We start from the raw sequence: 26331 nt of genomic DNA, 5'->3' as shown, positions 1-26331 counted from the left end.
GATGTGCCCGAGTTCCTTGCTGCCACTCCCAGTTACCTGCCACAAACGCTCCCTGACTGTCAATCACACTGCGAGTCATTTTTGACTGAGAGTGACTACGGTGATATTACCTCGATTCATGCCCAATTTACAGATAAGCGCTCAACTGCGTAAATATCGGCATCACGTCCATCTCTGAATCAGGTCCTATTTTCTAAAAGTCTTAGGAGGACATTTACCAATCCTTCTACAAAGGAAAATTGGAGCAGTTTCTCATAGCAACCAATCAGATTATAGCGATCATTTTATAGCATGTACTAGGTAAATGCTAGCTAGAATCTGATTGGTTGCTTAAGGGAACTCCTCAATTTGACCTCTTTAGAAGGTTTGATCAATCTCCTGATTAAGTCACTCCTCATTTTTCTTCTGTTTGTACAGGTTTGCCTAAAAAACACAGAAGACAATTGTTAACGGTTCTATTTGTAAGTTACAATCATCGTTTAAATTACAATCATTTGTTCGTTTGTTCATTAGCATTGATCAAGTTTAAAGATAATGGGGTTTATGTATCAAGCAGTGAAAAGCATGGCCCAGTCGAGAAGTTGCCCATAGCAACCAATCAACTCCTACCTATTATTTTATAGACTGCACTTGATAAATGCTACTTCAATGCTGATTGGTTGCTATGGGCAACTTCCCCATTGGTCCACTTCTCCACGCCTTTCACTTATTGATACATAAACCCATAAACCCAATGTGTGTTATTCTCTGTAAATATAACAGGAAAACATTACAGATCTATTCTCAGGATACATGCAGGTAATAGAGTACCTTAGGACCTTTGCCATGGCTCTATATATATATTTATATATATGTCATTAGATACATGGACATTGGGGACAATTGCATCTACACAGCAGATCTGTTGTCACTTTTCACTGCAATGAAGATAAGTGAATCAGCCTGGAAGACATTGTCTCTGTAAATGAGGGGATCTCCTTTAGGATTTGGCAGAATCGCAGACAAAACCCGCCTTTAGCGCACCTGGCTTCTAGCCCGTCTCTTAGATTTTAAGACCTAGGAGGCCCCCTGCTGGAAGACAGTTGCTAGCATGCAATGCCATACACATACAGTACATTGAATGGGTCCAATGATTTTTCTTCAGTGCCTTCTCACATTCATAGCCACATACTCAACGTCACAGTCATCCTCGCACTGAAAAGTTGCCCTTTTGGCTTCATGGTTTAGATCCGCATAGACAATAGAGTCCTCCTCTACCGGTGTCTCAGGAGCATTGAGCGTGGTGGACCTGGAACCCAGGTGAGCATTGTCATAGGTGACTTCAGTGGACACGGCAGTGAATTCAGCCTCTGATGGACTTGAGTACGCCATCTGCTCTGGACACGTCTTGGCATTTTCTGGTACAGCTACAAACTTCTGCAGAAAAACATACAAGAATTTCATCATTTCCAGAATACATTTTTCAGGGAGTAATTCAAGCAAATTAAAGAAGACAGATAGGACTTAGGACTTTTTATGTAGTAAATAGGGATCTCTAGGGATTTAGGGGCCTATTTACATGTTTATTTATAGGCTAGCCCCTGAAAACAAATTTTTTTTGGGGGTATCCTCAAATAATAAGTATCCCCTGTATGTATCTATGGGGGACTGCAGCAGATATCGGAGATATCTGCTGCAATTCCCCATTTTTTACCACAAAAGTTACTCTCTTGACAAATTTACCATTTTAGCCATTGTAACCTATAGGTCACACTTCACAAAAAGTACCTACAGATCCCTCCCCAGTATTCACCACTCCCGCATGCACTGTAACTTGTACCTGCATGCCCGTACTGTTCTGCAATTGCTGGGCCCAGATCTGTCAAAATAGGCAGGACCTTCCCCCCTGCCCCCAGGGGGTGGGGCGGTGGGGTCAGAGCTGCCGCCTGTGGGTATTGTGGGTGGAGCTACAGCTAGGGTGGGGCATCAATTGGTGAACAAACCAGTTTTAAAAAAATGTAAAAGTTTGGGCTGTGGGGGTGGGTGTTATTATAACCTGTCAATCTATCATATAAATTATATGATACCTTAGTCCTGCTTCAGCCACCTCAGTATGATCCATAGATATCCTCATGGCAGCTCCACCTCACTCACACATATACCCAGCCCCGTCCCAGCCACCTCCCTCGCTCTCACACACACATACCCCAGCCACCTACCTCTCATACATATATACTAACCAGCCCTACCCCAGCCATCTCCCTCTCACACATATATCCCAGCCCCTACCTCTCAAACATATATACTAACCAGCCCTACCCCAGCCACCTACCTCTCATACATATATACTAACCAGCCCTACCCCAGCCATCTCCCTCTCTCTCACACACATACCCCAGCCACCTACCTCTCATACATATATACTACCCAGCTCTACCCAGCCATCTCCCTCTCACACATATACCCCAGCCACCTACTTCTCACACATATATACCCAGACCTGCCCCATCCACCTCCCTTTTACACACATATACCCCAGCCTTGCCCCATCCACCTCCCTCTCACATATATGATACCCTAGCCCTGCCCCATCCACCTCAGTATGATACATAAATATCCTCATGGCAGCTCCACCTCACTCACACACACACACACACACACACACACACACACACACAAACATACCCCATCCACCTTCCTCTTACCCCAGCCCTGCCCCATCCACCTGCCTTTTACACACACACACATACCCTAGCCACCTACCTCTCCTACATATATACTACCCAGCCCTGCCACGTCCACCTCCCTCTTACACACATATACCCAGCCCTGCCACGTCCACCTCCCTCTTATACACATATACCCAGCCCTGCCCCATTCACCTCCCTCTTACACACATATACTCCAGCCCTGCCCCATCCTCCTCCCTCTTACACACATATACCCCAGCCCTGCCCCATCCACCTCCCTCTCACACACATATACCCCAGCCCTGCCCCATCCTCCTCCCTCTTACACACATATACAACAGCCCTGCCCCATCCACCTCCCTCTCACACACATATACCCAGCCCTACCTCATCCACCTCCCTCTCACACATATATATACTCAGCCCTACCTCATCCACCTCCCTCTCACACACATATACCCAGCCCTACCTCATCCACCTCCCTCTCACACATATATATATACTCAGCCCTACCTCATCCACCTCCCTCTCACACACATATACCCAGCCCTACCTCATCCACCTCCCTCTCACACATATATATACTCAGCCCTACCTCATCCACCTCCCTCTCACACACATATACCCAGCCCTACCTCATCCACCTCCCTCTCACACATATATATATACTCAGCCCTACTTCATCCACCTCCCTCTCACACACATATACCCAGCCCTACCTCATCCACCTCCCTCTCACACACATATATACTCAGCCCTACCTCATCCACCTCCCTCTCACACATATACCCAGCCCTGCCCCATCCACCTCCCTCTCTCACATATATATACTCCAGCCCTGCCCCAACCTCCTCCCTCTTACACACATATACCCAGCCCTGCACCATCCACCTCCCTCTTACACATATACCCCAGCCCTGCCCCATCCACCTTCCTCTCACACACATATACCCAGCCCTGCCTCATCCACCTCCCTCTCACATATATATACTCAGCCCTACCTCATCCACCTCCCTCTCACACATATACCCCAGCCCTGCCCCATCCATCTCCCTCTCACACCTATATATACCCAGCCCTACCTCATCCACCTCCCTCTCACACATATACCCAGCCCTGCCCCATCCATCTCCCTCTCACACACACATATACCCCAGCCATCTCCCCATCACAGATATATATATATACCCTAGACATGCCTTACTGTCAGAGTTTCCCAGCGTGCTAATTGGTCTGCCATGAGCCTGCAGACATTATGTTGCCTTCTCTTTGACAATTAGGGATGGCCATTGACCATTGATGTTTTCAAAACATTGATGGTGTCTGGTCGATGTTAACTAGTTTTGCCATCGATGGCAGAGAACCAGTGGTTCTCCACCATCAATGGATGAGTGACGGCCAATGTTATTTCTCCCCTTAACAAGACGGAGCTTAGTCCCACCCCCGCCAGCCACTAAGCCACGCCCATGGCCCATCATAACCCCAGCAGCGGTGGCCATCAAGGGGATGATTATCACCGATGGGCCAATCGATGGTATCCATCGTTGGACACCCCACCGATGGCCATCCCTATTGACAATTGTTAAACATAATGCTTCCTTCTATTCCTATGTATTTGTCAGTCCATATTGTTGGTTGTCTTGTCTCCTCCGTTGTGGTGGCTATTTTGTTGAAGACATTTCTATACAGTTAATCCTCGTCTACAGCTGCAGAGACAGGTCCCCTCTCTGTCTGGACTTGGGACAATAGTCCCGGCAGTCCCCTCCTGATGGTGGCCCTGCTGTTCTGTACTTATTGGAAATGTGCACAGACCCCCGTGTTTTGGGATCTAAATCATCACCATGTTTTGGTCATACTTGCCGAGAATCTGAGTGCCCCTAGCCAGGTCGGCAAAGCTGGGGTGTTTTGCAGGGGCTTGACATGGCATTGGGGGTGGAGCAGGGAGGGTGACCATGCGATCGTGTCATCATGGCCCCACCCCTGCTACACAATGCAAAGAATTTCAGCATAGTGAAGCAGGTAACGATAACGCGATTTTGCATCATCGGGCGGGGGGGGGGGGCAGAGGTTCGGGAGTAGGTGGCTGGTCGGGAGACTTTCCCACTCTTCTGGGCGGCTGGGAGCATCCCGTCCATTCTGGAAGAGTAGGCAAGTATGGATTTGTTTTTGGCTACACCACTCTCAAGTGTTTTGGTTTTGGATTTCTTAAAAAATTTATTAAAACAGCTAAAATCAAGTAACTTGGACCTGAGTATTATTAGCATCAATAACGTGAATTTCCAGTCAATTTTCACCACCCCACGGCACCTGAAACTGCCAGGGAAGGACTTAAATGCAATGTAAAATACATGCAATCCAGTTTTTAGATTTGAATTCCGAACTTGTGAGAGGACCCGAATTGGGACTCGTTGCTGCTCGGAACCCCAATGTGATCAGAGTTGGGCCTTGGTGCTGCTCGGAAACCCCAATGTGATCAGAGTTGGGCCTCGGTGCTGCTCGGAACCCCAATGTGAACAGAGTTTGGCCTCGGTGCTGCTCGGAGCCCAATGTGATCAGAGTTGGGCCTCGGTGCTGCTCGGAACCCGAATGTGATCAGAGTTGGGCCTCGTTGCTGCTCGGAAACCCCAATGTGATCAAAGTTGGGCCTCGGTGCTGCTCGGAACCCCAATGTGATCAGAGTTGGGCCTCGGTGCTGCTCGGAACCCCTATGTGATCAGAGTTGGGACTCGGTGCTGCTCAGAACCCCAATGTGATCAGAGTTGGGACTCGGTGCTGCTCAGAAACCCAATGTGATCAGATTTGGGCCTCGGTGCTGCTCGGAACCCCAATGTGATCAGAGTTGGGCCTTGGTGCTGCTCGGAAACCCCAATGTGATCAGAGTTGGGCCTCGGTGCTGCCCGGGATCTCAATGTGATCAGACTGCTGGTTAACTACGGGGATTATCATTTTTGCTCGCACCTTGTGAGCAGAAGTCCTAGCGCCTGCATCTATAGTGCCCAAATGGAGCCAAAATGTAATTGCTCCATCGGGCATCCTCAAAATATAGCCGCCTAAAAACTATTGAATCGCCCCCAGAATCAGACCCTTTGTGTCACCTTATACATTAAACGATAATATAGTAATAAGTATAATAATATAATTTACACAGAGCAAATATATCAAAGTCTAATGTGGTGTACACACTTTGCCGACCGGTTTGGTTAAGTCTGCGGCTGTGCATACACACTTACCAGTCGGCTGACCGATATGTCTAGCCGCAGGAACCGGTAGTGACATAATTGTTAGCGGTTCCTACGGCCAGCATATGGGCCGGTAGCTCCGGTGCCCATACACACATGCATATATCTTTCGAATATATCGCATCTGCTGTGCCGCAGACATAGTAAGACAGAGGAGCGGAGCATTATGACGTTTCAGTGCTTTACTGGCATTTTCATCATATACTGTATACCGTAACTAAATAGATATAAAGATGCAGAAAAATGTACACTATACCTCCTCAGCAGCCACGTCAGATGATCTGCTCTTCTCTGGGGAAAAAATATATATTTTCAATAACAAGCTGACATAAGTATAGTAAAGTTTTGCATAGACATCAGAGTATTACATTTAATTATCTTATTTTTGCTTATTTATCTTTACCAGCTTCTTATCGTTCCCAGTATATATACAATGGAGGGGTCGACGGACAGAGGGGAATAAATATTTAGCTGCATAATTATACATTTTCCATGTCTCAGCAATGTCTAGGACAACGCACCTCTATGTACAGACAGGCTTGTCTGCTTAGCAGTAGAAGTGTCAGGAAAGTCTAACGCAGTGTTCGCTCTAAGCTGGGTACACACCTATACAATAATCGGGCCGTTCATCCAATATCGAGAGAACGGCCGTTGGATCCTGTCCCGATGCAGGAACGTTAGCCGATAAATGGCTTTAACGCTCCTGCAACAGTCGGGATCGGAAGGTCGCATCTTATGTACTGTTTGATATTTATCGGTTCAACCTCCCGACCCCATAGAAGCCCGTACACACTGTGCTATGTCTGCACTGTGTGTATGCGGATGATGGAGGGGTCACACTGGGTACATACTCCACGGCTGATAGGGATAGTTTTACCCGATCAGCCTGCATTCGAAAAAGTGTGTACCCAGCTTATCTGTATGTGTCATGATACAATGTTGCTAATTACTACCGTGTTTCCCCGATAATAAGACACTGTCTTATTTTTTTTTTTGGTCAAAAAAACTCCATAGGGCTTATTTTCGGGGTAGGGCTTATTTTCAGGGTAGGGCTTATTTTAATTAACATTGATGTTGTTGAATGCAGCCTGTGCCCCTCCTTCCGCCCCCCCATTGTTGAATGCAGCCTGTGCCCCTCCTTTCCCCCCCATTGTTGAATGCAGCCTGTGCCCCTCCTTTCCCCCCCATTGTTGAATGCAGCCTGTGCCCCTCCTTCCGCCCCCCCATTGTTGAATGCAGCCTGTGCCCCTCCTTTCCCCCCCATTGTTGAATGCAGCCTGTGCCCCTCCTTTCCCCCCCATTGTTGAATGCAGCCTGTGCCCCTCCTTCCACCACCCCCTCGTTGTTGAATGCAGCCTGTGCTCCTTCTTTCCCCCCCCTCGTTGGTGAATGCAGCCTGTGCCCTTCCTTTCCCCCCACCCTCGTTGTTGAATGCAGCCTGTGCCCCTCCTTTCCCCCCTCCCATTGTTGAATGCAGTCTGTGCCTCTCTTCCCCCCCCCCCGTTGTTGAATGCAGCCTGTGCCTGGGGGTTAGCTATGGTACCCCCCGATTTGGCTTGTTGAAGGTATTTGGTATTTGTAAACGGGCTCAATAGCTGCTAAATAGCGTTTTCTATATGTAATGCAGAACAGTATTCAGGAGTATATTTTCCAGAAAATAACTTATCCCAGCAGATTTGGGGTACTTGAAAATGGGGGTCAGCATATTTAAAAGTTGCTAAAGTGAAGTTGGAAAAATCGTGAAAAATCCATCTGCCGCAAGCCCCTTGGGGACCCCCCCCCCCCGAGTCAGGTTCGATAGTTTTTAACTGTGTACCCCAACTTTTTTTTTTCGCCCCCCTTTTTCAAATTTATTTTTTGGCCTGTCCTTGAGTGTTTTTTATTTTTATTTTTTACACAATTTACCTTTGGGGGACTGTCTGAAGGCTGCACGGGGGTTCCTGCAACGTTGCACCCCAAAACCCCAATTCTGCACTTTTTTCCGCCTGCTATTCATAGGCGAAGCACATTGCATTGACTTTCCACCTTGGCGGAAAGTATTTAAAATTGAATGCGGGGTAAAAGCAAAACAGGCGAAAATGACGTCATCGGCGAAAAAGTATCGCGGATCCGGACTTTGCGCCTCAAATTGAATACGGGCCTTTGCTGGTAATACTGTATGTTATGAATGACCCCCCTGTGTTATAGTAAATAACATACCTTTCACTTTCCGCACGCAGACCACCAGCAGGGAGACCGCGATAATAAGGACACAGAGCGCTCCCAGCGATATTACTATATGTAAGAACCATTTATAATGATAAAGTGCAGATTTCGGTGATGCTGTTGTGGAAATTGTATCGCCTGAAAAAGAATTAGAAAAGGAAACATAATTTTTATTACAACCCCCTTCAACAGGTTTAATCATCAATATGCTAATGATTATGCAATATGTTAAAATGATATTATCCGGAGAAACTTAAGACTGGTACACACTATCCAATTATCGGGCCGATCCGATAATAATCAGCTGATCAGCCCAATACTTGTGTAATACCCAGGCTGATACCATGAATCAGATTCGAGTAGATCAGAGAGGCAATCCTAATAAGGAGTTTTCCCCTATATACAGACACAATGACTGACGCATATTATCAGGTACTGTACAACACTATTTTATTTTAAACCAAACAATTAGCGATACAATTTGAGAATTACCAAGCAATGACATAACAGATGTGCCAGATCAATACACATTAATACAACAATGATGAAGAAATTAGTTGACAAATTGATTGGGGAAATTTACAACTAAAAGGATTAACAAGACATTGGGCCTGATTCAGAGCCGGACGCAATTAGTGCTCGCTCGTCCAGAAAATAGGGGTGGCTATTCAAATTAACCGTTCGCTCTTTGCGGTCTGTTCACGCCTCTAGGACTGAACGAGCGAACAAAACTTGCGGTCGTTTTTTTTTAAAAATACGCCCCCTGGCTGCTCACATCCTACGTCATGTCCACTATTTATTAGATTAATCGAGTACATCGACCAGCGTATGAACTGCTCGCTATTCTTGTGGTTGGTTTTTGCTACCACAATCTTGCGAGCAGTTCTGGCTATAAAAAAACCCAGTGACGTGGTCAATGACGCTGCTGTTTTAATTATGCACACCCATAAAACGCCCGTTTTGACCTTTAAGCACGCCTGCGTTCTGATCTCCACTCCCCGTTTTCAAGCACCTTCCCCTGTTACCACCCACATACGCCTCCTCCTGTCACTCAAATTATCAGGCATTCGCTATTTTGCGAGCACATGAATTTCAACCGCACTGACTGGTTCGCGCATGCGTATAACGATCCGTACGCATGCGCAGTTGGGCAAACATCGCTCGGAGCGAACGAGCGGAGCGAACGAGCGGCCGCTTACGAGCGGCTCTGAATCAGGCCCATAGTGTGACAGAACGGCCAAATATAACATTGAGAATTAGCAGTCAATGTGGCAAGTGAGCACACGTAAAGTCTTTTTTGTAACTGCTGACAATAAACAGTTTTAACCAGGCCCACAGTATGAAAGGTCAATATGAGCTGTAATCAGGTGATGTGTGTGTCGTGAAAGCGGCCAGCAGGTACACACATAGGGCCTGATTCAGCAAGGATCGCAAGTGCAAAAACGCACGCACCCGGTCGATTGTTGCTTTCTGCAAATGCATCGCAGTGCGCCTGCCTGAAACAACCACTGAGATCAGAACTGCGATCGCAGTGACTACGCAGACCCATCGCAGAGTGATTGACACGAAGTACCGTTTGGGGGTGGTGACGTGAGGGTGATCGGCGAAACGCAGGCGTGCCAGTGCGTTTCAGCGCTGTTACAGGGGCGTGCATAATTAAGCCCATGCAACGGCATATGCAGCCTGAGCTCTAGATACCGACAGGAAGTTTAGCAGTTTGTGAGTGGGGTCTGACCTGCCTTAATTGTGCGCGAGGCTCCAATGGAACTCAATGGTACCGATGTTTTCGCAGACTTGCAAGGTATTACGGATCTGAGTAAATGTAGACACTTGTTTTTTATTTAACCCTCTCCTACCCCCTAGTGCCTAACCATAGCCCTCCACCTGGTGCTTAACCCTATCCCTACCCCAAGTGCCTAAACCTAAGCCTAGCCTAACCGTCCTCCTAGTGCTAAACCTAATCATCCCCTCAGCAGTCTAACCATCCTCCTGGTGTCTAACCCTAACCCTCCCCCAAGTGCCCAAACTTAACACAGGCATAACCCTACCCCCCCTCTCCCAGGCCTAACTGTCCCCTCCAGCATTCTAACCCTCACCCAAGTGCCCAACCCTAACCCTCAACTTAACCCTACCCTTAAAAATTTTGAATAACCATAACCATTCTTACGCCGACCATATGAGTTGACCATTTAAACATGTCGACCTTTTAACCCTGTCGCCCTTCTAAACTGTTGACAATTTATCAGTCGCCCTTTTGTACCTGTCGACCTTTACATTGTCCATCTTCTATCCGGATACCCACAGAAGCCACATTCCATAATGATTTCAATGCAGAGATTTCTAAACCTCACAAGTAACAGATCTACAGTGCATCCGGAAAGTATTCACAGCGCTTCACTTTTTCCACATTGTGTTATGTTACAGCCTTATTCCAAAATGGAATAAATTCATTTTTCTCCTCAAAATTCTACACACAATACCCCATAATGACAACGTGTAAAAAGTTTTTTTCTGAGATTTTTGCAAATTTAATTAAAAAAAACAACTAAGAAATCACATGTACATAAGTATTCACAGCCTTTGCTCAATACTTTGTTGATGCACCTTTGGCAGCAATTACAGCCTGAAGTCTTTTTAAATATGATGCCACAAGCTTGGCACACCTATCTTTTGGCAGTTTTGCCCATTCCTCTTTGCAGCATCTCTCAAGCTCCATCAAGTTGGATGGGAAGCGTCGGTGCACAGCCATTTTCAGATCTCTCCAGAGATGTTCAATCAGATTCAAGTCTGGGCTCTGGCTGGGCCACTCAAGGACATTCACAGAGTTGTCCTGAAGACACTCCTTTGATATCTTGGCTGTGTGCTTAGGGTCGTTGTCCTGCTGAAAGATGTACCGTCACCCCAGTCTGAGGTCAGGAGCGCTCTGCAGCAGGTTTTCATCCAGGATGTCTCTGTACATTGCTGCTTTCATCTTTCCCTCTATCCTGACTAGTCTCCCAGTTCCTGCCGCTGAAAAACTTCCCCACAGCATGATGCTGCCACCACCATGCTTCACTGTAGGGATGGTATTGGCCTGGTGATGAGCGGTGCCTGGTTTGCTCCAAACATAACGCATGGCATTCACGCCAAAGAGTTCAATCTTTGTCTCATCAGACCAGAGAATTTTGTTTCTCATGGTCTGAGAGTCCTTCAGGTGCATTTTGGCAAACTCCAGATGGGCTGCCATGTGCTTTTTAGTAAGGAGTGGCTTCAGTCTGGCCACTCTACCATACAGGCCTGATTGGTGGATTGCTGCAGAGATGGTTGTCCTTCTCTCCACAGAGAAATGCTGTAGCTCTGACAGAGTGACCATCGGGTTCTTGATCACCTCCCTGACTAGGGCCCTTCTCCCCCGATCGCTCAGTTTAGAGAACCGGCCAACTGTAGGAAGAGTCCTGGTGGTTCCGAACTTCTTCCTTTTACGGGTGATGGAGGCCACTGTGCTCATTGGGACCTTCAAAGCAGCAGATATTTTTCTGTACCTTTCCCAAGATTTTTGCCTGAAGACAGTCCTGTCTCGGAGGTCTACAGACAATTCCTTGGACTTCATGCTTGGTTTGTGCTCTGACATGCACTGTCAAGTGTGGGACCTAATATAGACAGGTGTGTGCCTTTCAAAATCATGTCCAATCAACTGAATTTACCACAGGTGGACTCCAATTAAGCTGTAGAAACATCTCAAGGATGATCAGTGGAAACAGGATGCACCTGAGCTAAATTTTGAGCTTCATGGCAAAGGCTGTGAATACTTAAGTACATGTGATTTCTTAGTTTTTTTTATTAAATTTGCAAAAATCTCAGAAAAACTTTTTACAAGTTGTCATTATGGGGTTTTGGAATAAGGGGCCTATTCATCAACACTAAAATAACGTTTTTAAGGACATTTTCCTTAAATAACGTTATTTTGGTATTCATGAACAGACTTAACACAGGAGATATCACAGATATCTCCTTGCTAAGTTCCCCTGCGTTAATTTCCACACTCCCCATACATTAGTACATTAGTACATTAGTATGGGTATATTAGTACATTAGTACATTAGTATGGGGATGTGGAAAATGTGGTATTCATCAAATTCCAAAAATTATCAATTTTCGGAATTTGATGCAGTTACTATTCGCCACTGTGAGGTGGCGAATAGCAGAATTCACTTACCTGTATCTGCGTGTGCAGGTCCCCCGACGAGTCCCTCCGGCGCTCTGCTCCGTCCTCAGGCTCCGGAGGCTGGTCTGTCATGTGTGCTCCCCAGCAGAGCACAAGAAAGTTTAGAAAAAGAAAAAAAAATTGTATTTTTTTTTCTAATCTGTCATGTGGTCTGCTGGGAAACCACATGACAGACCAGCAGGACGGTGCCGGAGGCTGCTGCGCGGACAGGTAAGTCGGGGGGGGGGGGGGGTGGAAGGTGAGCGGAGGGGGGAGGGGTCACGAAACAACGCATCTGTAGGCAGTGCTGCGCATGCGCTGGTTTTACAGATGTAACAGCGCATGCGCAGCACTGTTTCCAGATGCGATAAGTTAAGCTGGCCACACACTAGACCAACTAACATCCAACCAGCCAACTTGTTGATTGGTTGGAATGAAAATCTGGTAAGGAATGGGAGTAAATGATGATCAGCAATTTGCTGCCAAATGCTAGAAAACAGATGAAAATGGTCGTTCAGACAAGTTTGTTAAATGTTTGATCTAATCAATTTGTTCAAATAACAGTTTTTGTCCATTTTCCGGTGTTTGGGAGCATATTGCTGATTGTCATTTGCTTTCATACCTTACCAGACTTTCATTTCAACCAATCAACTAGTTGGCTGGTTGGATGTAAGTTGGTCCAGTGTGTGACCAGCTTAAGTGTAGACAGGGAAAAGTATCTATTTCCCGAAAAGCTGTCATCGCAAAAATGACAGCTTTTCGTAATAGATACTTATGGAGAGGTGGAATGATGAATTCCACCTATAATTAGCTAGAACTCCATGAGAGTTCTAAAGCTAATTATCTCCATTGAATTTTTATGTTTAATGAATAGGCCCCTTAGGCTGTAACATAACAAAATGTGGAAAAAGTGACGCGCTGTGAATACTTTTATGGATGCACTGTATACTCATTGATCAACTTACCTAAAACAAGCCTAAAACAATATACTGTACTGTACTGCAATTCATTTTCAATTCTGAAAGAGAACTTACTGGACCCTCTCATGTTCTCAGACGCAGCATCAGTCGTACCTGTAGCTAGAACCAAAAAAGAACAAGTCAGTGGTAACGAAAGGGATAGAAATGAAATCTTGTCCGAGAACAACAGATACGTTTGTTTTGATTGTTATTTTGTTATGTTTCTTCTGTTCAGCATGTTAGATGGTAATACCATGCAGTCTGCCTGTCCCACTTTATTCATAGACCCCCTTTAGCAGAGATAAGGCTGATTTTCTTGTTAGCTCCACTTATGGCACTTGTTGCCGGCTGTATGGCAGTGGAACTGTGAGCCACATATGGGCTTGAAGTTCCACAATTTGCAAAAATAAATCAATAAAATAGAAATATTGTAAACATATATTTTAACAACTCGGCACATAAAAGATTGCTTTATTCAATGAATACGGCCACAACTCTTGTTACATAGGCATCACCGCGACACGAGTAATACAGTGCCAGCGGGGGTTATCACTAGTTAGAGATGTGTGTAACATTTCTGCCCAGCACATAAGGGGCCTCATTTACTAACTAGTTTTATCACCAAAAACGAGTGATAAATGTCACTGTGTATGATAAAGGTGCTCAGCCAATCAGCTCCCAACTGTCACCAGTTAGAAAAATGACAGTTGGGAAGTGATTGGCTGGAGCATCATTTATCATACACAGTGACATTTATCACTCGTTTTGGTGATAAAACTCATTAGTAAATGGGGGCCAAGGTTTGTGGGGACCTATTTATGAAGCTGAGATAAGCACTTTCTGTGGTCTCTTTGCTGGACCTAAAGGTTTATTTCAACTTCCCTCATTTATAAAAAGGTTTCTCCAGTACTATCCCAGTCTGTGCCCCTTACCCGCAGAACGCTGGGGATTGGCGATCACAGTCAATGGATGGTGATAGCTATTCCCTCCAATGGGGATCAGTGAAGCTGGAGAGGTGATGGCAGCACTGGCAACATTAGGCTGCTGGATACTTGTAGGAAACCCTCACAGAGGAGCACTGGATTGTTAATAACTGGCGAGACTGCTTTATGTATTGCAGTGATAAGCAGCCACCGATGGTAAGTTGTGCCCTGTGCGGCATATTTATCAAGGCCTTTTTTCATCAAATTATGCAGAGACTGTAGTTTCTGCTTCATGTTATGAACTGTACTTATGAATTGTAGTTATGTACTAATAGACAAATGCAGAAGATTTCTGGTATGGTATAACATGTCGCATTCAGAATGTCTACAGTCAGAATGTCGACATGAATATTATGTCAACATGTAACATGTCGCCATACAGAAATGACAACATGTTGAATATTAATTTTTCACTATTTTAGCCTGACTCAAACCATAACTCTACACCTAACCCTAAATCTAAGACTAAAATGCTATGCCAACATTTTGACTGTCGACATGCAGAATATCGACATAATGTCCATGTCTCCATTCTGACTGTTGCCATTTACGGAGATTACACAGAAATCTCCTGCTAAAGACTTATTATCGCTGCAGACTGCAGTCCCCATTATTCTCAATGGGGACTACACTGGTTGACCCGTGTACCAAACTCCAAATTGTGTAGCTTTTCAGGGTTACAGTAGGCTCCTCAGATGGTGTTAAATGACATACAACTAGAGAGGCATTGTTACAATCTCCCACAGACTTTGTCCAGGGCCCATCCACTAGCAGACCAAAAAACGACTGCACGATTACGACATTGTAATCGTGCAGTCGTTTCACAGTCTGTGCTGTGCCTATACTGACCGATCAGTCATTCAGTGTAGGCACATCAATCATCCCCCTAACATGCTCAACCAGACGTTGTCGTCAGGTTGACCAGCATGTTCGGCCGATGATTGATGTCGGAAACGACCAGCGGGAGCGCGCATTGCTGGTCGTTTCCGACATTAGTGTGCACGATTCATGTGCGATTGAACGATAACGATATCGTTATCGTTCAATCGCTCATAGAAATCGGCAAGTGGATGTGCGCCCTTAGGGCCTGATTCAGAGTTGGGAATAGAGGGCCTGATTCAGAGCAGGACGCTCTGACCAGAGCGCTCGCTCTGAATCAGGGCCCTCCTCCATGAAAATGGAGCGGCCTCCTGGCCACTCGTAGAGCTGTGAGTGACCACCCACAGCATATGCGAGTGGCCAAAAAGATGGTCGCGATGGTCTTGACCATCGCGACCATCGGACTTGCGACGGAGACCCTGTGGTAGGGTCTCCCTGCCACAAGCCCTGGAGTGATTTTGGCTCTATCAGAGCCAAAATCACTCCCACTGACATCACTAGTGATGTCAGTGGGGCCGGCTTCAGACGGTAGGCGTTCCCATGGGAACGCCTCCGTCTGGCAGCCACGCCCCCGGCACGTCCACCAAAGGGGGCATGCTGTCAATCAACATCGACAGCACGCCCCCTTTGGTGCGAGACCCGGAGCGATGGATAGCCCGTCGCTCCCCGAGTCTCGCGCATGCGCACGATGGAGCTCCCTCCGTCGTGCGCATGCGCAGTGGGGAACATCGACCCACTTGCGAGCGTACTGCTGCTCGCGAGCGGGTCTGAATGACCCCCAGAGTGAGATATCTCTCTCAACTGTGAGCCTGAACGAACCATATTGCAATGCAGGGGGTGTAAATACATGCAATTTTTTACATGTGGGGTAAATACTGGCTGCTTTTGCATGTAGGCCACAAATACTGCACAGCTTTATTATTACTCTACAATTTAGATGTCAGTTTGGACTAGGGGTGTGCACCGGCCACTTTTCGTGTTTTGTGTTTTGGTTTTGGATCTGGATCTTTCTTCGTGTTTTGGATCTGGATTGGTTTTGCCAAAACCACCCTTGCGTGTTTTGGGTTCTGGGTTTTGTGTTTTGGATCTGTATTTTTTTGAAAAAAAGCATAAAAACAGCTAAAATCACAGAATTTGTAGGTTTTTCTGCTCCTATGCTATTATTAACCTCAATGACCTTAATTTCCACTCATTTCCAGTCTATTCTGAATACCTCACACCTCACAATAGTGTTTTTATGTCCAAAAGGTTGCACCGAGGTAGCTGGATGACTATGCTAAGCGACACAAGTGGGCGGCACAAACACGTGACCCATCTAGGCGTGAAACTGCAGTGGCAGACAGGATGGCATTGAAAAACTAGGCCCCAAACTGTACATAATGCAAAGAAAAAAAAGAGGTGCAAGATGGAATTGTCCTTGGGCCCTCCCACCCACCCTTATGTTGTATAAACAGGACATGCACACTTTAACAAACCAATCATTTCAGCGCCAGGGTCTGCCACATGACTGTGGCTGAAATGATTGGTTCGTTTGGGCCCCCACAAAACAAGCTGGCAATTTATCTGTCCCTGCACAAACTGGCTCTACGGAGGCAAGATGTCATCCTCATCCTCCTCATCCACCGATTCCTCACCCTCTTCAGTGTGTACATCCTCATCCTCACAGAGTATTAATTCGTCCCTGCTGGAACCACAGGTCCCTCTGTACGTTCTGGAGGCTGGTCTCCCTGGAAGAGTTGATAATTCATTTTATGAACATCATCTTCTCCACATTTTGTGGAAGCAACCTCCTACGCCTTTCGCTGACAAGGTTCCCGGCTGCACTAAACACTCTTTCGGAGTACACACTGGAGGGGGGGCAACTCAGGTAAAATAGAGCCAGTTTGTACAGGGACCTCCAAATTGCTTCTTTTTCCTGCCAGTACAGGTACGGACTGTCTGACATGCCTACTTGGATGCTGTCACCGATGTAATCCTTTAACAGACAGACGCACGCTTGTCGCTGCTGCTTTGAGGATTCAAGTGCGGCTACAGCCCACACAATTCACAAAGACAGAAAAAAAAAAGAATATTTTTATTGTTTGTGGAGCACACTTTGAGGGTTACACCACCCTTTAACAGACAGACGCACGCTTGTCGCTGCTGCTTTGAGGATGCAAGTGCGGCTACAGCCCACACAATTCACAAAGACAGAAAAAAGAAGAAGAATATTTTAATTGTTTGTGTAGAACACTTTGAGGTGTCACCACCCTTTAACAGACAGACGCACGCTTGTCGCTGCTGCTTTAAGGATGCAGGTGCGGCTACAGCCCACACAATTCACAAAGACAGAAAAAAGAAGAAGAATATTTTAATTGTTTGTGTAGAACACTTTGAGGTGTCACCACCCTTTAACAGACAGACGCACGCTTGTCGCTGCTGCTTTAAGGATGCAGGTGCGGCTACAGCCCACACATTTCACAAAGACCAAAAAAAAAAGAACAATATTTTAATTGTTTGTGTAGAACACTTTGAGGTGTCACCACCCTTTAACAGACAGACGCACGCTTGTCGCTGCTGCTTTAAGGATGCAGGTGCGGCTACAGCCCACACAATTCACATAGACAGAAAAAAAAAGAACAATATTTTAATTGTTTGTGTAGCACACTTTGAGGGTGTCACCACCCTTTAACAGACAGACGCACGCTTGTCGCTGCTGCTTTGAGGATGCAAGTGTGGCTACATCGCACACAAGTCACAAACACATTAAAAAAATAGTTTTTTATTTTTTGGAACACTTTGAGAGTTACACCACCCTTTAACAGACAGACGCACGCTTGTCGCTGCTGCTTTAAGGATGCAGGTGCGGCTACAGCCCACACATTTCACAAAGACCGAAAAAAAAAGAACAATATTTTAATTGTTTGTGTAGAACACTTTGAGGGTGTCACCACCCTTTAACAGACAGACGCACGCTTGTCGCTGCTGCTTTAAGGATGCAGGTGCGGCTACAGCCCACACATTTCACAAAGACCAAAAAAAAAAGAACAATATTTTAATTGTTTGTGTAGCACACTTTGAGGGTGTCACCACCCTTTAACAGACAGACGCACGCTTGTCGCTGCTGCTTTAAGGATGCAGGTGCGGCTACAGCCCACACAATTCACAAAGACAGAAAAAAGAACAATATTTTAATTGTTTGTGTAGCACACTTTGAGGGTGTCACCACCCTTTAACAGACAGACGCACGCTTGTCGCTGCTGCTTTAAGGATGCAGGTGCGGCTACAGCCCACACAATTCACAAAGACAGAAAAAAGAACAATATTTTAATTGTTTGTGTAGCACACTTTGAGGGTGTCACCACCCTTTAACAGACAGACGCACACTTGTCGCTGCTGCTTTAAGGATGCAGGTGCGGCTACAGCCCACACATTTCACAAAGACCAAAAAAAAAAGAACAATATTTTAATTGTTTGTGTAGCACACTTTGAGGGTGTCACCACCCTTTAACAGACAGACGCACGCTTGTCGCTGCTGCTTTAAGGATGCAGGTGCGGCTACAGCCCACACAATTCACAAAGACAGAAAAAAAAAGAACAATATTTTAATTGTTTGTGTAGCACACTTTGAGGGTGTCACCACCCTTTAACAGACAGACGCACGCTTGTCGCTGCTGCTTTAAGGATGCAGGTGCGGCTACAGCCCACACAATTCACAAAGACAGAAAAAAAAAGAACAATATTTTAATTGTTTGTGTAGAACACTTTGAGGGTGTGACCACCCTTTAACAGACAGACGCACGCTTGTCGCTGCTGCTTTGAGGATGCAGGTGGAATCTAGACGGGATTTGGAACCGAGGACACACTACCTCCATCAATTGTCTAAATCCCACTGCACTAATGTCGGATACCGGACGCACGTCTAACACCAACATAGCAGTCAAGGCCTCAGTTATACGTTTTGCTTCAGGATGACTGCTGTCGTACTTCATCCTCATCGCTAGGGACTGCTGGAGGGTCAATTGTTTAGTAAAAGTAGTGATGTTCCTACTTCCTCTCTGGGATGATGAACAACTCCCAGCAGCAGCAACAGCACTAGGAGGAAGTGGTTCTTGATCTTTCCCTATTTTATTTTTATCGGAGAAAGTTTGGTCCTCCATTTATGTTATATTGATATATATACGTGCGGCTAAAGCGCACACAAACACAGAAAATATTATTTTATTTTTGCTGGAGAGTAGTGCACTTTGTGGGTTACACCACCCTTTAAGAAATGAGCCAGCCGGCTCTTTACTTATGGGACACAGGCGCACGCTTGGCGCTGCTCCTTTGTTGATGCACGTGCAGCCACAGTGCACACAATTCACAAACACAGAAAATAATTTTTTTTTTGGTTTGGACTGGAGTGTACTTTCGGGGGTTACAGCACCCTTAACGGTCAAGCCAGCCGGCCCTTTACTTATGACACAGGTGCACGCTTGGCACTACTTTGTTGATGCACGTGCGGCTACTGCGCACACAATTCACAAACACAGAAAATAATTTTTTTTTGGTTTGGACTGGAGTGTACTTTCGGGGGTTACAGCACCCTTTAACGGTCAAGCCAGCCGGCCCTTTACTTATGACACAGGCGCACGCTTGGCACTACTTTGTTGATGCACGTGCGGCTACTGCGCACACAATTCACAAACACAGAAAATAATTTTTTTTTTGGTTTGGACTGGAGTGTACTTTCGGGGGTTACAGCACCCTTAACGGTCAAGCCAGCCGGCCCTTTACTTATGACACAGGCGCACGCTTGGCACTACTTTGTTGATGCATGTGCGGCTACTGCGCACACAATTCACAAACACAGAAAATAATTTTTTTTTTGGTTTGGACTGGAGTGTACTTTCGGGGGTTACAGCACCCTTAACGGTCAAGCCAGCCGGCCCTTTACTTATGACACAGGCGCACGCTTGGCACTACTTTGTTGATGCACGTGCGGCTACTGCGCACACAATTCACAAACACAGAAAATAATTTTTTTTTTGGTTTGGACTGGAGTGTACTTTCGGGGGTTACAGCACCCTTAACGGTCAAGCCAGCCGGCCCTTTACTTATGACACAGGCGCACGCTTGGCACTACTTTGTTGATGCACGTGCGGCTACTGCGCACACAATTCACAAACACAGAAAATAATTTTTTTTTTGGTTTGGACTGGAGTGTACTTTCGGGGGTTACAGCACCCTTAACGGTCAAGCCAGCCGGCCCTTTACTTATGACACAGGCGCACGCTTGGCACTACTTTGTTGATGCACGTGCGGCTACTGCGCACACAATTCACAAACACAGAAAATAATTTTTTTTTTGGTTTGGACTGGAGTGTACTTTCGGGGGTTACAGCACCCTTAACGGTCAAGCCAGCCGGCCCTTTACTTATGACACAGGCGCACGCTTGGCACTACTTTGTTGATGCACGTGCGGCTACTGCGCACACAATTCACAAACACAGAAAATAATTTTTTTTTTGGTTTGGACTGGAGTGTACTTTCGGGGGTTACAGCACCCTTAACGGTCAAGCCAGCCGGCCCTTTACTTATGACACAGACGCACGCTTGGCACTACTTTGTTGATGCACGTGCGGCTACTGCGCACACAATTCACAAACACAGAAAATAATTTTTTTTTTGGTTTGGACTGGAGTGTACTTTCGGGGGTTACAGCACCCTTAACGGTCAAGCCAGCCGGCCCTTTACTTATGACACAGGCGCACGCTTGGCACTACTTTGTTGATGCACGTGCGGCTACTGCGCACACAATTCACAAACACAGAAAATAATTTTTTTTTCGGTTTGGACTGGAGTGTACTTTCGGGGGTTACAGCACCCTTAACGGTCAAGCCAGCCGGCCCTTTACTTATGACACAGGCGCACGCTTGGCACTACTTTGTTGATGCACGTGCGGCTACTGCGCACACAATTCACAAACACAGAAAATAATTTTTTTTTTGGTTTGGACTGGAGTGTACTTTCGGGGGTTACAGCACCCTTAACGGTCAAGCCAGCCGGCCCTTTACTTATGACACAGGCGCACGCTTGGCACTACTTTGTTGATGCACGTGCGGCTACTGCGCACACAATTCACAAACACAGAAAATATATTATTTTTTTAGCACTTGGGGGGAGCACCCCTGATGGACAGAGCACCCCCTGGACAACACTGCAGCACTCCTTTAGGACTGGGACACTGCACAGGACTTTGGAGTGGACACAGCCCCTATGGAGAACTGACTGCACAACACAGTCCAGCCAGCCCCTATGGACTTTGAAGTAGTGGACACAGCCCCTATTAACAACAGCAGCACAGCACAACACAGCCAGCCCCTATGGACTTTGAAGTAGTGGACAACAGCAGCACTACACTACACTACACTACACAGCCCTAACTCCCACCCTCCCTCTTCACTGTCCACAGCCGAGTGAGAAAATGGCGCCGACGTGGGTACCTTATATAGGATCCAAAACCCGCGAGACTCGGAAGGCGGGATGATGACGTTTTGCCTCGATTTCAGATCCGAGTCAGGCGGGAAAAGTCGAGCCTGATTCGGATCGGACTCGGATCGGGGGGGCTCGGGGGGGTTCGGATTTCAGAAATCCGAACCCGCTCACCCCTAGTTTGGACACCTCCCTCCCAAATCTAAATCTCTCTGCACATGTTAAATCTGCCCCACCTGCAGTGCAGCATGGTCTCACCTAGATGATCAGTTGAGAGAGAGAGATATCTCTCTCTATTCCCAACTCTGAATCAGGCCCTTAGTCTTTAGTTAAATATTTGCTAATACACGTTTTCAAAACAGTTAATTAAGATTTAATTAGGAAGGACAATAGACTCACCTGTAATGTTAATTTCTATTTGACCACCCATTATTTGTAGCTCCCCATAGAATGCTGAACATCGATAGTATCCACTGTCATTTATTTGTACTGAGATAAACTTCAACAGATAAACAGGGTCCTGTCCCTCATGTTCTTCCCACACAGAGGAGATCCTGTATCCAGCTATCACAGCATCACATAGGAGGTTTTTATCCAGTTTGCACCAAGTCACGGGTGGTAATACCTGGGCGCAGACACGCACTGGGCACTTTAGGAGGAGAGATTCTCCTTCTGATTTCCTAAACTTTGCATTCCTTGGGATGTTTATAGAAGGTGTACAAGATGGGCTGTCTCCTGTAGGGACGACCAAAGACATTGTTAGTACTGTACATGCTGAACACAAAACATCACTTTGTGAGCCAAAATAATTAAAGTAGTAAAAATATATTTTGTCCTAGCTGTAGTACCCGGCGTTGCCCGGGCAAGTCTGTGACCAAATGTCATTAGAATGTGCTCTGCGCGGAGTGGTCTGAGCCGCGCATGCGCATTGGAGTTAGTACGCCAGTACTGTACCTCTAAAAGTGCATGTCAACAACGAGCCTGGATGGCAGAGTGCTAAGTAGCTCAAAGTACCAGGACTGTGTCACCAGCTTTTTTCTAAAACAGATCCCAACATCTCCTAAGGATTTCCTTGTAATTTTGAGTCGCTTTCAAGTGATCTGAATTGAGAGGGCTGGCAGCTCTTATGAATAGCGGTCTTTGACAGTATATACACATTAATTTATGGCTGCTAACTATCCATAATTAACAACAATCAATAGTCATGATATGTTTATTGTAACAGACTCTTACACTGAAGACACTGACATATTATAAGCTACAAACATTGTGGATTTTACGACGTGCAGCTACTCCATTCCGAGGTTCTGTGGTAAGCAACCTCATACTTCCTTACTGCTGTGCAGCACATCGCCTGAAACCTGGATATATGTATATTGGGCCTGATTCAGACCCACTCGCAAGCGGCTGTCCGCTCGCAAGTGGGTCGATGGTGTGCACTGAGCATGCGCACGACGGAGGGAGCTCCGTCGTGCGCATGCGCCAGACGCGACGAGCGAAGGAAAGTCCTTCGCTCGTTGTGTCTGATCAAAGGGGGCGTGCTGTCGATGTTGATTGACAGCACGCCCCCTTTGGTAGGCGTGCCGGGGGCGTGCCTCCCTTACGGGGGCGTTCCCACGGGAACGCCTCCCGTCAGAAGCCGGCCCACTGACATCACTAGTGATGTCAGTGGGAGTGATTTTGGCTCTGATAGAGCCAAAATCACTCCGGAGCTTGCGGTTGAAAACCTCAACCGCAGGCTCCGGCTCGCAGTTTCGATGGTCGCGATGGTCAAGACCATCGCGGCCATCAAACTGCACGCTCGTATAGCCTGTGGGTGGTGACCCACAGCTATACGAGCGTCCAGGAGGACGCTCCATTTTCATGGAGGGCGGCCCTCATTCAGAGCGTGCGCTCTGCTCAGAGCGTACGGCTCTGAATGAGGGCCATAGTCTTTACTATCTCTCTGATACTTTTACTTGACCTTAGTATCTCTCTGACACAAACTGACTGTATCAATTTGATTGTGCTGAATGTGTTTGTTTTTTGGATGACATTAGTCATTGGAATGTAACATATTTGGTATGTATATGTCTTTAATTCTATATGTAGAATGAAATGTGCATTATGGGCCTGATTCAGACCCACTCGCGAGCGGCTGTCCGCTCGCAAGTGGGTCGATGTTATGCACTGAGCATGCGCACGACGGAGGGAGCTCCGTCGTGCGCATGCGCCAGACGCGACGAGCGAAGGAAAGTCCTTCGCTCGTTGTGTCCGATCAAAGGGGGCGTGCTGTCAATGTTGATTGACAGCACGCCCCCTTTGGTGGGCGTGCCGGGGGCGTGCCTCCCTGACGGGGGCGTTCCCACGGGAACGCCTCCCGTCAGAAGCCGGCCCACTGACATCACTAGTGATGTCAGTGGGAGTGATTTTGGCTCTGATAGAGCCAAAATCACTCCGGAGCTTGCGGTTGAAAACCTCAACCGCAGGCTCCGGCTCGCAATTTTGATGGTCGCGATGGTCTCGACCATCGCGGCCATCAAAAAGCACGCTCGTATAGCCTGTGGGTGGTGACCCACAGCTATACGAGCGTCCAGGAGGACGCTCCATGAAAATGGAGCCCGGCCCTCATTCAGAGCGTGCGCTCTGCTCAGAGCATACGGCTCTGAATGAGGGCCAATATTTCAAGTGAGCTTTTCTGGGACGCGCATGAATGCCCACCAGACTGGCAGCGCTGCAGATCTCCCTATTATGTGCTCTGTGTGGCGGGTTCCTTGCAGCACATGTGCCAGTATCTAAAAAACATGCATGTGAGTAGGAGGTATGGAAACACGCATAGTCTATGTTCTAACCCGAGCTGTAAACTATTCTTATGCAAATTGTCAAGTCAATCGACTCAACGTCACAAAGGGGACACTTATACCGGGCCTGAAATTCCAAAGGGCCCCGGCTCCTCACCAATCTTGGGAGCCCAGCTCATGTGCGCCCCTTCCCTCTGCCACTGCTGTAAGCACTGCAGGGCACAGCTAGAGTGAGGGAGGCTTGCCAGGCACATGACGTCATGGCATCATGCCGCTGGATCAGAGAGGTGCCAGACCCAAGCCTCCAGGAGAGGAACAGTACAGCAGGCAGCAGGTAAGTATTGGCTAGCCTGGGCTTGGTAGAAACACGGGTTGGGCGTTGGGGGGCAATAGATGAAGGGGGGGAGTAAGAGGGAGGGGGTGATGGAGCTAAAGACACAGTGGTGGGGATACACAGGGGCTGGGTTGAGGCTGATAGACGGGCTGGGAAATAAAGAGAGACACACAGGGGCTGGGGAGACACGGGGGCCACAGTGCTGTGTACTGTAGGTTCTGCATACGATTTCAAAATTCTAAAGGATGGGAGATATGTCACTGTGTAGCCTAACAGTTCATGAAATCATCGGTTTATAAGGGCTTTAAATTAGAGAACAAATGAAGGAATAATAAGTATTTTAATGGGATAATAAACACAATAAGTATGTGCAGTGGGGGCTTTTGCTTGAGCCCTGCCAAGGCCATAGGGTGTTTAGTTTACCCCGGGGCTGATATGTTTACACAGCGATAAATGTAGATGCTATTTAAAACACGTCATTTTGAGAAACAAGAGCATTTGGAAAGGCTCCATCTAAGCCGTAAATGAAATATTATTTTATTGGTGAGGGAGATGGATCTGAAATCAACAACAGTTAGAATGGACAACTGCAGTATAGCACTAATTTTATTAAATCCAATTTTTATATTGTTTTTTCTGTTGTGTGTTTTTGACATGGAAATGATTATTGCTGTTATTCATTGTCATTTTTTTATTTGTTTTTTCTTGCCTACCGGTGAGAAAGAATTTTGTGTAATGTGTGAACCACTTCAAGCTAACCTAGAGTAGGTTTTGGATTTCCTCCTAACACAAAACAAGTAACAACGCCTTCGCTGGTGGGGACGGATGGTCACGATGTGTAATATAAAATGCTGTAAACAAATGCAGCAGATTTGTTTTCACTTCAGATGTAGAAAAACTTTTTTAAGGCAGAAAACAAGGTGAAGGGGTCCCTGGTCTGACGCCGTGGAAGTTTTTCCAGAAATGTTGCCGCCTTTTTAACATTGTTTTGTTATTATCCAGCAGATTTTTCTGTCCCTCCTAAGTTAAGAACCTCTGACGATTTAAAGCATCCAAGAGTGCTGGCTGGAAAACTTTGAATTACATGAAAGTTGCCTATACTAGGACCGGGGGGCATTACAGAAAAATCCACACAATGTTATAAACAACATTTATTGTTATTGAATTTATTTAGGACGATTGAAGAAAGCAAAGAACGGACAAGATGACCCAGGTTATATATATATGTATATATGTAGGCTTACCATACTATCCCTTTAAACCGGGACACTCATGAATTACACAGGTTCTGGGGCTGGCTGACTTCAAGCCTGGATTTCACCTGGTTTTAATGAGCCACAGAACCTGTGTAATCCATGAGTGTCCCGGTTTAAAGGGATGATATGGTAAGCCTATATATGCGTAAAACAAAATCCTTTTGGACTTAAGCAATCAGAGTCTCTCCAGCTCATGAGGAACAACAAGTCCTGCAATGCTCTGACTATCATAGACATGATGAGACTTGTAGTTCCACAACAGTTATATAACCTGTTTGCATAAACCACTAAAAAGTTTATAAAAAGTACTTTCAGCTTCAGACACACGGAAAACCTTATACTGCACAGGGTTTGCTCACCGATACAGTAGAAGGACTCCAAGGACGGG

At 46.4% G+C, this 26331-nt stretch overlaps 1 protein-coding gene across 1 annotated transcript in view; it reads right to left on the bottom strand.

Annotated features, from left to right (window-relative positions):
* Nucleotides 1-502: 502 nt before the first annotated feature.
* The window catches only part of LOC148443403 (B- and T-lymphocyte attenuator-like), a 46945-nt gene continuing 21116 nt past the window's right edge, over nt 503-26331 (bottom strand). Inside the window, exons 2-6 of the mRNA XM_088462860.1 lie at nt 21973-22308; nt 13331-13375; nt 8108-8251; nt 6165-6199; nt 503-1416 (exon numbers count right to left, since the gene is read on the bottom strand). Coding sequence (XP_088318986.1) covers nt 1141-1416; nt 6165-6199; nt 8108-8251; nt 13331-13375; nt 21973-22308 — 836 coding nt within the window. The 3' untranslated portion in view covers nt 503-1140. The remainder of the gene's footprint in view (nt 1417-6164; nt 6200-8107; nt 8252-13330; nt 13376-21972; nt 22309-26331) is intronic.

The sequence above is a fragment of the Taudactylus pleione genome, unplaced genomic scaffold (assembly GCF_031769625.1).
Source record: "Taudactylus pleione unplaced genomic scaffold, aTauple2 ptg001279l, whole genome shotgun sequence".
Taxonomy (NCBI): Eukaryota; Metazoa; Chordata; class Amphibia; order Anura; family Myobatrachidae; genus Taudactylus; species Taudactylus pleione.
The sequence above is the reverse complement of the archived record's forward strand: the minus strand, read 5'-3'. Positions and strand labels throughout refer to the sequence as shown.